This window comes from Pithys albifrons, chromosome 7, assembly GCF_047495875.1.
Source record: "Pithys albifrons albifrons isolate INPA30051 chromosome 7, PitAlb_v1, whole genome shotgun sequence".
Taxonomy (NCBI): domain Eukaryota; kingdom Metazoa; phylum Chordata; class Aves; order Passeriformes; family Thamnophilidae; genus Pithys; species Pithys albifrons.
This window is the reverse complement of record NC_092464.1, coordinates 49,759,914-49,776,169: the sequence shown is the minus strand read 5'-3', so window position 1 is coordinate 49,776,169 and position 16,256 is coordinate 49,759,914. Positions and strand designations below refer to the sequence as shown.

The following is a 16,256-nucleotide window of genomic DNA, read 5'->3' as shown; positions in this document are numbered from 1 at the left end:
TTTAAATCAAGCCAATGTCTCAAACATCACTGCGGCCTCTGTACAATCTCTTTTTCAGTCAAAAGTAAAATATTAAAGCTGTACAGCACCCACACTTCACAGAAACTACTAATCAGATTAAAGACTTAGGAAGACAGCCTTCCCTCAGAAGAACATCAGGGAATGGAAGATAATTGTTCTTGTGCCCTAGGACCATGCATACATTAATGAAGTGTTCTGAAAGAAGACAAACCCCTATAATTTGACATGCATATGCTGCAACATAGAAGGGTAATTTCTATGCATAAACCAGTCACATACATTTTATCATATGAAATCTGACAAGTGTTTAACGTCATGAAGCATCATTACATTGTATGTCATTTACATAAAAATACACTAATAAATAAAGATGTGCTTATTATGTAATACAAAATAGTACACTTAGTATATACTAGTGAAACAAATGTGTGCACCAAATATGTCCTCTTACAAAGCTGATTACATGCTTTTAGATAGCCCTCAAATACCTTATGTCTGGTGCTGCAATATGTTTAGTACATCTTAAGAAAACCTGTCTAATCTTCCCTTCAAGGCCATTTGTAGTTTTAGGCAGATCATTTTGTCCTTATCCCAATAACCTTGTCCAAGCAGGGATCAAGGCAGTCCCTTACCTATGAAATAACAGAGTAAACATAGCACAGGCAGACCAGAAGGTGAGGAAACCCTGGTGGGAGCTGGTGAATTCCAAACCCCAAGGAGCACTCAGCGCGATGTGCCGAACCACAGCTCTGTCAGCCACCTCCTGAACAGCCTAATCTGGTTACCAGCAGCTCATGGCAGAAATAATGCATTATCCTCTCCAAGGAGCAGGGAAACCAGAGCAAGGAGCAGCTCCTGACTGGTTTTCCTCAGCAGCCCCAGAACACAACCTGCAGGTCAGACACAGCCACCCAAGGATGAGAAATGCCTTTAAGACTGAGGCAGCTTTCCCACTGGCACGGGTTCAGCACAGTAGAAGTTACGGTCCATTTGTTTGCTGGGCCACAAGCACAGTATTATGTTTTTTTCCTTTACACTCTTCCAACAAAAGCTTGGAGAGCTTGAGACAGTTAACATGGGGGCAAACAGAAAATCTGGCTCTTCCCTTTAATCTTCACTTGAGAAATCAGATTAAGATTCAACTGTTAAGCACCACATTTTATTTACATTTCTGCTTGTACTCAAGAAAACTGGAAAAAAAATTCCAAAAGGTTCCAATAAGTCAGTGTCTTGCATTCAAGATGAAATGTTGAAATTAGCACCTCTATATAGCACTTCCAAACATCCTCTGAAATCTTGTAACACATTGAGGCTGATTTAGTGAGTAAATCAAGTAAGACAAGTAAAAAAATCTGTTGTCTGAAGTATCTGCACAATGCCTTCAGCCCAGTCTTACAAATATTAAGATACATACTGGCCACAACAAAGTGACATTTTGACAAGAAAAGACATGTCTCAAAGGCCGCAGAATCCCTAACCTTAAAATAGTTTCTTCTAAGTTGCATGTACTAGGAGGAGGTACAGAATGGCAGTAAAACTTAGACTAAATTAAGGAAAAAAGATCAAAAAGTATTCTTAATAGTAACTAAGGTTTTGTTTTCCCTAGCAGTTTCATAACACAGTATCAGAAGACTGAATTCCTTGTAAATGTGGTAAGCAGTAGTTTTAAGAGAGACCAACAGCTACATAATCATCCTACACACTGTTAATTGTATCTGGCATTACTGCTCAAAGCTCCTACACAGAATGTCAGCTGACTGCCTGAACAGTACTCTGTTCTTAGTGCCTTTGTTAATGACGAATTAAATTATAGAGAAGAGGGCTCCACAACCACCCTCACTGTATAAACCTCAACCATTACAGAACCACAAAAATCCTGTGGCTTCACCAAGGGAATGCAGTTATTTTTTAACATGCTACAACTTGCATCCTTAACCTGCAAGTTACCACAATCCATGTTTACATCACAGAGAACTGTGTTCCTTGACAAGAAGGAAACAAAGACGAAGAAAAACAGTTCCAGAAAAAAAAAAATCTCAAAAAGAGTGAGTTGACTACATAGTCAGTTCTACAAAGACCATGGCTTCCCCCACACCTTGCAAATGACAAACAAAACTGCAAACATCAGAGAACGGCTCAAATTTTATTTAGACTGCACAGCCCAGCTGTAATTTCATTGCACTGGTCATGCTTATTATCTCTTTCAGTCTCCAGCATATGAAAGAACTAAGTGAAAAACACACACTTCAGGATGCTTTAAGAAAGGATTTCCCTCAGGACTCTTACAACTGTTGTTTTAGCCAATTCAGATAAAAGATTTAACCTTAATCTGTGATCTTTATAAGGCTATTTTCATTATTTAAAACTATATATAAACATTTGTACAAGCACATCTACCCTACCACATCCCTAAACTTGCTGCAGTCCAGCGAATGCTTGTAAGTTTCTCTGAAAATAACAACACATATACAGAAAGTCATCAGGTATTAAGCTCAAATAACCCGTCTGTCACGCAAACCCAAGAGGTGTGATAAAGGTAAAACCTATGTCTAGTTTTTAATGAAAGACAAGGATATAGTCTGTGTTGCTTTACTGACCTACTTTCCATTGGTTTGTGTAACAATACACTGTGCAATGAAGGAAACGTAGTAACATCCCATGTCTCTATTAAATATACATCCCCAGCAGCAAGGCTCTTCTTTTATGGCTACGCTGAATTAGCATGAATTTCTTCACAAAACAGGGCAGATTTGCAAACGCTTGTGTCCTGAGCCGTGTATAACCCAGCCGTGTCTTGCAGGGGTGGCTGTAACGCGAGTAACGTAGAGGCGAGAGGGGCAAACACAACGCCAACATAAAAATGCACAGCGGAATCTGTCGGCGCAGTAAATAATTGAGCACACGCGGGGCATCCCAGAGACCCAGGCATGGCTACAATTCCAGCTGGAGCTGCCACGAACGGTGCCTGCGGTACCATCTCCCCATGCAGCCAGCCCCGCTGGGGCGAGATGCCATCCTGTCCCCCATCCTGCCCTTTGTCCTGCTCCCAGCCAACCCCGCCGGGGCGAGATGCCATCCTGTCCTTCATCCTGCTACCATCCAACCCCGCCGGGGCGAGATGCCATCCTGTCCCCCATCCTGCCCTTTATCCTGCTCCCAGCCAACCCCGCCGGGGTGAGATGCCATCCTGCCCCCAACCTGCTCCGCCAGGGCGAGATGACATCCTGCCCCCCCATCCTGTCCCGCCAGGGCGACATGCCATCCTGTCCCCATCCTGCTCCCCTATCCTGCCCGCACCCAGAGCCCCGGGCCGCACTCACCGTCCCCCACGGCCATCATGCCCGGCGGTGCCGCAGTGGGTGCCGATCCCCGCCGGATCTCGGCCCGATCCCCGCCGGCAGAGCCGCCGCTCCGCTTCAAAATAGCAGTCCCGCCTTACTCGGGAACGCTCCGCGCTCGGCCCGGCCCACCGGGCGCTGACGCAGCGCTCCGCCCCGCGCCCGCCCTGCCGAGCCGAGCTGAGCTGTGCCCGCCGGGATCCCCCGCTCCCGCCCCGCGCGGCCGAGCTGTGCCCGCCGGGATCGCCCGCGCCCGCCCCGCAGGGCCGAGCTGTGCCCGCCGGGATCGCCCGCGCCCGCCCCGCAGGGCCGAGCTGTGCCCGCCGGGATCGCCCGCCCCGCGCAGCCGAGCTGTGCCCGCCGGGATCCCCCGCGCCCGCTCCGCAGAGCCGAGCTGTGCCCGCCGGGATCCCCCGCGCAGCCGAGTTGTGCCCGCCGGGATCCCCCGCGCCCGCCCCGCAGAGCCGAGCTGTGCCCGCCGGGATCGCCCGCCCCGCGCAGCCGAGCTGTGCCCGCCGGGATCGCCCGCGCCCGCCCCGCAGGGCCGAGCTGTGCCCGCCGGGATCGCCCGCGCCCGCCCCGCAGAGCCGAGCTGTGCCCGCCGGGATCGCCCGCCCAGCCGAGTCGAGCTGAGCTGTGCCCGCCGGGATCCCCCGCGCCCGCCCCGCAGAGCCGAGCTGTGCCCGCCGGGATCGCCCGCCCCGCAGGGCCGAGCTGTGCCCGCCGGGATCCCCCGCGCCCGCCCAGCACCGGCACAGCCCCACCGTGGGGTCACATCCCACCCCCGGTGACAGGGCATCCCAGCCCCGAGGGGGCGAGGGCGAAGCATCCCAGCCCCGAGGGCGAGGCTCTGCCCCTCCGCCGCGGCAAAGGAAGCAGGAGAAGCACCAGCCTTGGTTAGAGGACGGACACTGCACAGTGCAGAAATCAACCAAATCATAACACAAAAAACAACAACAAAGCCACAAGAAGTAGGAAAGGGGTTCGTTGAAGAAAGGTGCTGTCTGGGTTTTTTTGTTAGTTTTCCGAAGACTTGTTTGGAAACCCCCTCGGAAAGTTTGGAGAAACAGCTTCCGAAGGGTGAATGCAACACATGCTGGAGAAGGTTTTACAGTGCAATGGGAATCAGAATGAAAGCCTTCCAAAACTTGAGCTCCTGATTACAGTTTGTTCCCCAATCAGCATTTTTAAACGACACACTGAAGGTAGAGAGTGTCCAATCCAATAAAGTCATTAAAAAAATAAATAATAGTAAGTAGTACCATTTACTTTGTCTTGGCCATGGAAAAGTTTAAAATTCAGACTGCTGCATACAGAGTTTAACACAGTGCATGAGAACCATCCATCTGCAGGAGCCAGGCATAGCTCCCCACAGTAATAATCCAAAAACTCATGCAAATTTCTTAAAAAAATACAGAGGAAGCATCAGCCATGTACTTCCAAATGGGCTTAAACTGACCATTACACATCATCAGTCTGTAAATTCTCCTGTTTAAAATGATAAACCAGCAAGAACAGCAGCTGATATTGAAAACTGGGGCTACATTCTGACCACCTGCATCAAGCAAGCAAAATCAAAACATGCAGCTCAAAACCCTATAAAATAATCATGGAGCTACCACCAGTATTCCCAAACGATATATATTCATGTTGTGCTGCACTGGTGAGCTCCATTAGAGTATGTCGTCACTGTCTCCATAGTAACTCTATTTCCAAATAGAAAACAGCAAAGGGAAATAAAAAACAATAGCTTAATGTGGAAAAACAGATACACACTTGTGCTATGGATTTCTGTTTGCCCCTATCTTTTTTTTCAGGGGAACATTTATCTCAACTGCATCTTTATCATCCACAACACAGCTCCCCTACACTATGATACCAACATCACATATCCTACCTGTCACATTCTGTGTTTGTAAAGCCAACTCCATGAGCCATTAAACATTAAAATGGAAAAATTGCATGGGTAGAACAGAGATGTAAAATTTATATTTGGCTCAAATCATTTTGTCGCTGAATGAGCAGAGAGCTTATCCCCTACTTCTCTTTTAATTCCCTGTCTCAAAAATTACACTACTACCTGATACAGGAGTCTGCTTAAATTCTCTTAGAAAAAATAGTATTTACAAATTTCAGGCAGCAGAAACAAGTGCTGAGATTGGCTGCCAGTTCTGTTTCCATAGAAATGAACACTCATTTGCTGAAAAATGGGGAGGCGCTTTAAAGAATCTTCTCCAGTTTGGAGGGCTGTGTGTATTTCTGGTGGAGTGAAACAAGCAGCACACCTAAGATATTGCTTAACAGGCAAACATCCTGATATGGTTCTCTTAATATGCAACATCATTAAGAATGTAAACAAACCCCAAGTTTACATAGCAGCTCACTCATTCATTCACATAATTCCCATTAAATAAATGATCTCTGGTTTTACTACCCACATCTGAGGGTAAAGCAAGATGGGTGGAAAATAATTACAAAAAAAAATGAAAATCAAAGGTCAGTTGGAGAGGCAAGCCAGCAGTGGAATATTATTTAAGGCTGTAGGTCATTCTCATCAAGCAAAAGCACTCCTGCCCAGTTTCCTTGTTCGACATTTGCCTTTTCATCTGTTGGCTTTTGAAACTCCTTATTACATCCTGCCCCAATTACTCCATCCATACTTGTTTGAATGTGCTTTCCACCTTCTCTGCCCTCCAAGAGGATCTGTCAGTCTCTAATATTTTGTTCCCCTCCTCCTCTTCACCGTTCCATCAGGGATTAGGTTCAATAAATGAAGAAGGTAACAGGAGACTAAAGGGACTGTTCACACTGGATCCCCTCTAGCACACTCACAGGGATAACAAGGTATTAAATCAATCAGTGTGCATAAGATTGCAGGCAGGACAGCTTTTCCCCTCCTCCCTTTGTTTCTCCTACACACCTAAACATACCAACACAATGTTTCTAAAACTCTCAAGTGTTACATCAGGTTAGTACAAACATTTTTTTAAACATGTATTTGTTTTGATTATTAAAACAGTACAGAAAACATTTTTCTATTCAGATTGTTTAAAGCTGCGAGCTTTCAGTATTTATTTTTCTTTCATTCTTTTGCTCCCTCCTAAGTACAAGCTGAATAAAAAAACTGAACAACTGACATTAGTATTATTTGATAAGAGAATTCTAAGTCACATCTCTGGATTCTCAGAAACTAGGTCAACACACCAAACATTTACAACCACAGCAGTGAAAGGACTGTGAAGGAGATGACATTTTCCACAGCTGTATTAGCAAGACCTTCCCTCTCTATCCATGAGACACTGAAGAGAATCCCCATCAGGTACAAGGCAAGTGACCTGGGACAGTTAACCCCGTGTGGCACAAAGCCATTCCTTTTGCCTACTATGGGGTTTAATTATAATAAAGCCAATTAAACAGTTTCATGCTCCCTCCACATACTTTGGAACCATAACCCTATTCCCCCCCACCCCCCCACCATCTTCCCAAACCCTACTATAAAATACCCAAAGCACTAAAACATCCTCAACACTGTAACAGATTTATTTAGAATTTAAAATCTGGCCTTTATCCAGAGATGTTTGATAGCGCTCCTGAAAGAAAAGTTGCTAACAAGGCCACAGGAATTAAAAAGTAACTTTCCATCTCCAAGCAGTAAACACAAATTGTCCTTCAGAGAATAATGAAGCACAAAGCCAAGACAAAGCACTAACAATGGAATAACTTTTCAATAATGTGAAAAATTGCCTAGATGGAGGCAACAGATAAAAAAAGTTCAAGCAAAAATACTGAAAACAATATATTAAGAGGGATTCTGTCTATAGTACCAAGGTAGAATCATAGTAACTTTGCACAGAAATTGCCACCTACAAGACAAAATACATGGTTTATACTGCCACACATCAGCATTAATAGCTGTGTTTTACACAAGATAAAATCAGCTTAAAAATAAGCTTTATTAACTCTCTGAAATAGAGATAAAAAGGACTGAAGTGCTACATTAACTAGGCCAGCAACGCTGTAAATATATTTTCATATATTTAAATTATTTCAATGCACTTATTTTCCCTCATGTAACCTCCTCCATTCTCCTGAGAACTACCAACAGAAAAAATACACATGTAAAATGCATCTTTGAACCTCTCAAACCTAAGCACCCATGTTAACTTTAAATGCAAAAGATAATGGTCTATCCTTTCACAATGAGTAAATTTCCAATCTAACAGAATGTTTATGTAAAACATTCTTCCCCCCAATTAGAATGCCTTTTTTCCTAAATATACTAATTCTTACAAAGCAATTTCTGTATTCTTTAAGTGTTCAAGAACAGGAATGTTTTATTTCAAAGCAAACTGCAGCACAGAAATTCTTACTACCTCAAAGAGAAAGTTATAAAAACACATTCCTTTGAACCTACAGTCCCTTCTGTTTTCACACTACCAAGAAAAAGGTGAGAAAATTTAAAATGAAAAAGGTGTATGTATTTGAGTAAATTAAGGAATCATATGCACCCCTCTAAGTATTTCTACTCCTGCATAGTCACACATTTTAGATCTAGCAGAGCCTGCCTTGCATAGTTACTTTGAATGAAAAATGAACATCAGAAAACCCTCCCCTAAAAAACAAGATCTGTGACAGGACCCGAGGCAACGGCCTGAGTTGTGTCAGGGGAGATTTAGGTTGGATATTAGAAAAAGGTTCCTTCCCCCTGAGGGTGGATGGGCACTGGCACAAGGTCCCCAGGGCAGTGGTCACAGCACGAACCCTGACAGAGCTCAAGAAGCATCTGGATGATACTCTGAGGCCCGTGGTGTGACTCTGGGGGATGGTCCTGTGAGGGTGAAGAGTTGGACTTGAGTGACCTTTGTGGGTCCCTTCCAACTCAGCATATTCTTTGATTGTGTGACCCACTGATTCCTTACACAAGACAATGAAGCTTTCAAAAACAATTGTATTAAAGGCACTGCCACAACACCCCTGTGGTTGTGCTGTTTTGTTACATTTTTCTTAATTTATAGGTTTAATAAGGAATTATGGGTTTGGTTTTTTTATACTATTAAACACTGTATCAAAAAAAGCAGTAGGAAGCAACAAGGATTCTCTGCATAAGGTTCTCTCTTCTTGAAATACATGCAAAAAAAGGAGGTCAAACTCAAAGAAATCTTAACTTCAACATATAGATGTCTTTGAATGCTGCAGTCACCTATTTCTGTGATTTAAAAATCCATGTATTATATTCATAATGCATCATCCTGAGTGAGAAGATATCAAACACATCCATCACTAAAGTACCATTTCCTTTTAGAAACATTCTGTAAGAGAGGATGTTCATCTGATCTTTTTTCCCATGCATGAACACTTTGCAGCATTCTTCTATCCTCTGCTGAGCACATCTGTAACTTGTTAAATATTCTCTGCTTGTTTCCATGCAGTTTCAACACCTTTTCCAATTGTATTCTGACTGCAGTCCAGCAAATACATCCAGTACAACAGAACAAGCTTGTTTCACCAAGTGTCTCATTTTCTCAGCATTTACATAAGTTTCTATTCATTCATCTCATGTTGATAATGCTGATATTTAAATATTAATCTTGTATTAATCTAAAGATGATTATAAATATATGATCTTTCATACTCACCACCGGCACTGCTTAAAATCATATTTCCAGAGTTTCTTAATTCATCAAATTTTGTAAAGATTGTTTGCAACCTATAAAAAACAAAAACAACAAAGTATTTTTATATCCCTGAAATCCCTACTGGTAAAAACATAAACCAGTTTATTAGCACATATAAAGCAGTAATATGGAATATAATACAGTTTAAGAGTATCAAGAAACAATTCCCAAGGGATTCACCTTTAGCTGAGCATCCTCACACAAATGCACAGAAAACTCATTCCACTTAGCAAAGAACAAACCTGAGCATTGTTATCAGCATGATGAAAAACAGCATTCTAAAGTTCAGGTTCAGTAACAGTATATAGTTGGTTTAGATAACTGTGATATTTATTCATACACAACAATGAAAGGTAACAATTTGAACTAGGGAATGTTCATGTAGGAAAACAAATAGAGATTACTATTTAATTTATTCTGAAACAGTTACTAATTTTCCTCTAAACTTCTGTTCCTCAAAATTTCCTCAGTTTGGTTATGAAAATATTTTTGTGGTAGTTAGCACTTCCATAGGAAAAAAAACCCAAAACCAACAAAGCTTTTTTCTAAACTTAAGATACACTAAACACTTGGTTATATCCAACACACACACCATGGATTTAAACTCTCAGAATAGACAACACTCTGCAAATGCTTTGCTACGTGTAAATATCAAAACCCCCACAAAACAAAAAATGCACATCAAGCAAAAAAAAATCTCCAAAACTCTGCTTGCAATCTAGTTCCACGAGGCAAAAAATGGTGTTCCAGCAAGAAAGTTGGCTGAACACTTTAACAGGCATTTCTCATCACTCCTGCAGGAAACTCAATGAAAGCAGTGGAAGCGTCTCAGAAAAACTGCGAGCCAGGCACCAGCAATACATTTGTACTGATATAAGACATTGTTCAGCTGCAGACACTGGAGAACATTTTCTTATATTTCTCCAAAGGCTTTGTTGCATTTTAGACTACCCTGAATACAGTAATAACACACAGATGAATTTTTAGCTCCAAGTTTATCCAGACTGAATCCTGATTTTAAATGGACAAAGTTATGAACTACAATCACACGACAGTCTGCAAGTCTCCAAACAGGAACAGTTCAGCTACATTGACAGAACCAAAGACTATATTCAAAATTTGCTAAAAATTTGCACTGAAAGGCTGTCTTAACAACTCACAATCCAAAGTATTTTAAGACAAAGCAAGGAAAATGGGTGAAAGCAATGCCAGGGTATGAAAATCCTCACAAGGCATAAAGGAGCAGAGTCAAGGTCACACAAATATTTTTACTTCAACACTTCCCCATGCACACAACACTTTTACTCAATGATCCGTGCAGAGAGGCTGAGCATTCTCACCATGCACAGTCTGTATTCTCTGAGACTGCACACCCCTTCCACTCACTGGGACCTCATTTATCTACAATGAAAAATGTGATAGAATAATGAAATGCAGACAGACAATGGTATAAAAAGTTTCAGTGTTTCCCAGCACCTTCCAAGAAATTAGGATTCTCACAGTGTGTTATTTTTACTTTCCAAATACTTCAAAGCAATCTGCTACAGAAGAGCAAATTTGTCCCGGATTTAGCAGGCCCACAACAAGAACTACATGGATTTAGCTGAGAATTCCACAAAAATGCCTACCCTACTGCAAGCATCTAAAAAAACACAACCAGGAACCCCGTAAAGTCAATAACCTGTAACCCAAAACAGTAGTTTTTCTACCATCTCTACTTACCTCAAAACTAGATGTTGCTTAGTAGTAGTTTGCCTAATCTTTCCCTATTTGTCAGCCTTCTCTCTGGAACCAATTATCCTCTCCCTTTTGTGCCACCACTGTGTTTACAACCACAGCAAAACGTCTGAAACGTCAGCAATTCACGGACGTTGCTGCTCTAATATTAAACCTCCAGTTTTTGATGAAAAGGTAAATTTGTAAACTACAGTCAATTTATACTGAAGTTTGTTTTTGTTTTTGCACTTGAGGAAGTAAAACTTTTGAAATTAAATGCTTTTTGGGTGCTAGGATTTGCTAATGACACATGGAATCCCATTAACATGCCATGTGCTTTCAACCATACAAAGGGAAAAATCCACGCAAGAATCAATACACATAATAATGTGTTAGGCCATCCTGTTGTCATAACAAGAAATTAATGTGTTTGCTTCACATGTACCATAGCAAGGACTTTTAGTGTTTACCAGCAAATGTGAGTGCCCCTCAGCACTGCTGAATTCCACTGAAAATACTGCATTAACAGTTCACCTGGTAAATGAGGAAAACTTCACTTCTGAAGGGCTGAAACTGTTATCCTGAGAGAAACTGAACATGACTAGAGAGATTAACAGATTTCCTTTAAAATTTCACTTTAATTCTTATATCCTGTAAGGCTGATGTTATCCATTTGGCACACATACTTTAGAGAATTCAAAAGGAAAAAAAATACTTCCTGCTCTTTTGAACTTGGTTTTCAAAAATGCTTTCCTGAGTGTTTTAAACAGAAGGTAAAAACAAAATGCTTCCTTGTAAATATGTTATAATAATACACATGTTGCCTCTCACTCTGGGCAAAACATTTGATGAAGTACTAACTAGAAACAATAAAAGATGTGTTTGCCAGCACTGGATGCTATGTCATCTGTGGTGCAGGATGCAGAACAACACGAGTACTACCACTCCTAGAACTTTCAAAGCACGTCTTTACAACCAGAGGCACACTCTCCAGTATTTGTCATAATTACAACAACAACAACAAAAATCTATCATAACACAGCTGTGAAAATGGTCAAGCACTACTGTAGATCCAACCCTTTCTTTAGTACAGCTTACAGGAACTGTAACTACTACTTTGCAAAGTCTCTCACAACAAGTTTCGTCCTCCCTCTCCTCCCATCCTGCTCTTCTTGCTGCCTTCTTCTCATATTTCTTCACAGAGTCACAGGCAGCAAGGCAGTATGGGCTAAAGTCTCTAAAATTATTGTAACCACAATCAATTTAAGAATGTTTACAGGAGTTCAGCTGTTGGCAAAAGAGAGCCTGACCAAGAGAAATCCCAGAATGTTTACAGGGCTGGATGAAGACCAGTTTCACCAGCACTGAGGAACACTCTTTAAGAACAGCATTCTTACTCCTGTACCTCCCATCTGCAAGCCCAAGCCCAGATATGGAATTGTAATCTATCACTGAAGTCACCAGTCAACAGAAATACCATGTCACCAGTGAAGTATTATCTCCTTTCTCCAAAAAGACACAGACAGGTCTTTTCTAATTTCACGCATGGAAGGAAAAATCCCCACTGTGCTGGTTTTAAAGGTAAACTGGTAGGAGAAATGAACCCAACTCAAAAGAGATTATAAATCAGAATTATAATTTAATAAAAATACTACAATAAATGCAATGATAAAAAGAGAAATTGGTTTAAACCCACAAAACCCAGAAACATAACCCAGCACCCCAGGGCACAAACAGAATGGTGTTCATTGGTCCCTGTGCTGAGCCCACATGGATGAGTACAAAGTAAAAAGAAAGGAAAGAAAAACCTGTTGGTGCAGATGATGGTCACAGACTGGTCAAGAGTGGTGGTCACAGCTCTGGTCCTCCTCTGGATCCAACAAGTAGTCCCAAAAGTTCCCAAACCCCAAGATTATATACCTTCAAGTTCAGGCGGGAATGCCCAGTACCTCCCCCAGGGGAGGCAGTTCCACACTGGGTGATCTGACTCTGTGAGTCAGGGGGTATTTCTGGAATCCTTGATGGCCCATGAGCAGACACGCCCCCTCAGGCTGGGTGTGAAGGTGCCAACGACTCCCCAGGGGGGAGTTATCACAGCTGAGTCATTGGTGTCAGTCAGGAACATTTCCCTATCTCACAGGGTTCTTTAACACCCAGCTCACATCCTGAGGGCTCAGGTGCACCCTGTGCAGCTGCTGCAAATGGTCCACTGTTAAGGGGTCATGAGAACTGAATGGAGGGTGTAGAATACACAGCTTTAGTCACGCCTGCACAGTGATAAACTGGTCCCAGCTGCTAAACTAGGACACCCACTGACAAAAAACACATGTTCAGGACAGCAGGCCCCTTAGGCACGGGCTGTCTCAGTGAGCGAATGAATCCGTGAGGTCAAAGCACATTAAATGGGGGTTCCTGGCAACTTGCTAAATCCTCTCCTCTGGCAGGCGACAGGTTTCTATCAAAGCATTACCATGTTATGGTGATGATGTTCAGTGAGAGGAACACAGCGTGAGCTGTTACGCTCACATGGAAACAGGGATGTTCCCAAAGAACGTGCACTGCACTTCTAGACTGAAAAGCTGCCATTTGTGCCACACTTGATGGACTTCAGCTGTTCACATGACAGGCAGAGGGGGATACCTAGAAGTTGGGACCTTGCAATGGAGAGGCAAAAGAGCACCACCCTCCTGTCAATAGCAGAAGGACAAAGAAGAAGAAAGGGTGGTAAATGGTCTGTTGTTCATGTCCAAAGTGAGTCTAAGGCAGGAAATGGCCCATATGAAACCTTGGACTTATTTCTGCATATTTCTCCCTTCCAAGAAAAAAAAAACAGGATCTTGCAGACATGTGTCCACATCTGGATATACAGATGGACCTCATCTACAACATGAACTAGACAGATAAGTCAAATGTGCATACCACATAAAATGTGGTATTCAGAAATGCATACTGCAACTATGCACATTTTACAATATGAAGTTGTGGCCCTAGACATAAGAACTAAACAAATAACTGGTTTTATACATTTTACACATCTCAAGTGACAGTGGGGAAATTTGTCAGATGAATTTCTGAAAGGTAACAGCTTTTAACACTCAGACTATGTAACTGCTATTCAGAGCCATGTATACTATTTCTATTCAAGGAAGAGCAGCCACAAAGATTCCACACTGCAACAAATTCAGTTTGGCCCATATAGAACAAAACTTGTTCATTGTTCTTGGCTCACTGAACAAGAAATACAACATCACCTTTCAGTATTTACAAATACACCAACACTAATGCTACTTTCAGGCCTGATACCAAAGACTGTCAAACCTCTTTGGCAGCAACTTGAACAAAAGGGAAAAGAACATCCAAATTTGAAACCACTGACTTGATACTGATTCCTAAAAAAAGAACATGCTTCAAGCAAAAGGACACTACTGTTCTGAGATTTGTAAGTTGAAAAACGATAAATATGAAGAGGAACTCATTGATTTTATTTATAAACAAACTCAAATTAATGTTGGTAGAGAAATACATTAAACAAAAATAAATAGTAGCAAGTAGAGTTGAACTACAAATGTAAGATCCCATATTTTATTCATTACCTGGATTCCAACAGGTCCATTAACGCTCTCTAGAAAATCCAGGATTTTCCACAAGGGCAAACCCTGCCAGATGCAGATTTCAAAACCTTTTAAGGCTACTGTTATATTGCTAACTATATTTGGCTTTATGTAGACAGAACATCTATATACCATTGGCATATTTAAGGAAATTGAACTATATCTCAAAACAATGCTTGACTGACTTTCCTGCTGTCCTTTTAGCAGGCAGGAGCTCTGATTTTCAGTGCTTTAGCACAGAGTGCATTCAAGCAGCAACACAGAGCTCTCTAATGTGTGTTTTTTTAAGTAAACTAAACAAGCCTATATTGTAATAATTGGTATGTGCAACAAATACTGAAGTAATATGTTTTCCTGTTAATATTGATGCTTACACACAGTTTTTAGTGCACTGACATGCAGTGAAGGAGCTGCAGTGCAGTTTTTCAAGGCTGAACTCAACAGCTGAAAGCAGCCGTGTCTGAACTACAGATTATCTGTAATACTTAAAACCCTTAAAACCTACCCAGACACACTAATATGAACAGAGATTCCCCTCAAAATAGTGATGAATATCCTACAGCAAAGATTGTTTTCCACAGATGATAGCTCCTGCATAACCACATGAAAATTTCAATGCATCTAAGCAAAGGGAAAGCTTCTGACAGGCACTGGGAAAGAAATGTTTTAAATTAGGTCTGCCTCTGAAAGAACAACAGTCTGAGCTACCATAGAGCTAATCTGTCTTTGCTGAGCTTTGTCAAACACCTTCTTATTTTAGTGAGGAGTAAGAAGAGACTACAGGAGCTCTGCTTTCTGTCAGCAATGGATGAGACACAGACTTGGCAGACTCAACTCAGATACACCCTAAATACTCCCCCCTTTACCCCAACCTGGAAACTACCACTGAGACTCAGCCCAAGGTATTATTATACACTAGCCCTGACAGTCAGGTGCAAAACTATTGCGAGTCACTGGCAACAACCCATTTAACATGCACCAAGTAGAGTCCTGCTTCTTTATGTACATGCAAATGATACACACCATGCTTGCTTTTGGATCAGGGGGAATTTTGTATTCAGCTGATTCAAACAGTAGAAACAGCAACTTGGCACCTACTGCAGCTAAATTAGAAGCTTTTGATTACCCTGAGGATACAAAGCACCTACAGTGTTTAATCCAATTTGGATCCCAAGATGTACTCAGTTTGTGTCCCATGGAATTATGGATGGTGAAGCTAAACTTACAGTCAGACCCAAGATTCATTGTACAAAGGCTGTGTTATCTGCACTCTTTTTTGTTCTGTTCCAAAAGATGTACAAGGCTGTATCTTAATGCAAGAAAGATCTTCCCTGGTATGAAAAGACCTCTGAGATCATCCAGTCCAACCCTTGGTCCAACTTCAGTCCCTTTACCAGATCATGGCACTCAGTGCCACGGCCAATCTCAGGTGAAAAACCTCCAGGGATGGGGAATCCACCCCCTCTCTGGGCAGCCCATTCCAATGCCTGAGCACTCTCTGAAAAGAATTTTTTACTAATATATTGATATATTATCAAGTTGTATTTTGATATCCTACAAATGATAATTAAAAACGATGGCTCTTAGTTTTTAAGAAGGTGTCAAAGGTTCAAACAAAGAAAGGTGGTGGGGAAGGGTTCCTTGAGGGAATTTTTCTCACCCTGCCAACACAAAAGTTTTGGGAGTTGAAGTGCCAGAACAAAGAGGAGTGGCTGATGGCTCCAGATTCCAACTTAATGGTGGGGTGGAGGTGAGGAACAGACTCCCAGCGCCTGGGAAGGGGAGAGGCTTTTCCCATGTGCTGGCTTCACTTCTTTTGGGGCAGCTGCTGGGCATTGTTTGCTAAGCTGGCGAGAGCTCCTTCTGGCTCTGTTCACCTTCACCCCTCCATCTCT

At 42.2% G+C, this 16,256-nt stretch overlaps 1 protein-coding gene across 40 annotated transcripts in view; it reads right to left on the bottom strand.

The window, feature by feature from the left end:
* Positions 1-16,256, bottom strand: part of CLASP2 (cytoplasmic linker associated protein 2) — a 156,441-nt gene that overhangs the window by 101,859 nt on the left and 38,326 nt on the right. For 39 of the 40 annotated variants that reach the window (XM_071561468.1, XM_071561473.1, XM_071561469.1 and 36 more), the window contains one exon: positions 8,996-9,066. In XM_071561468.1, coding sequence (XP_071417569.1) covers positions 8,996-9,066 — 71 coding nt within the window. Of the gene's footprint in view, positions 1-3,341; positions 3,431-8,995; positions 9,067-16,256 lie in introns of those variants that run through there. The other variant, XM_071561505.1, reaches the window with a different exon arrangement.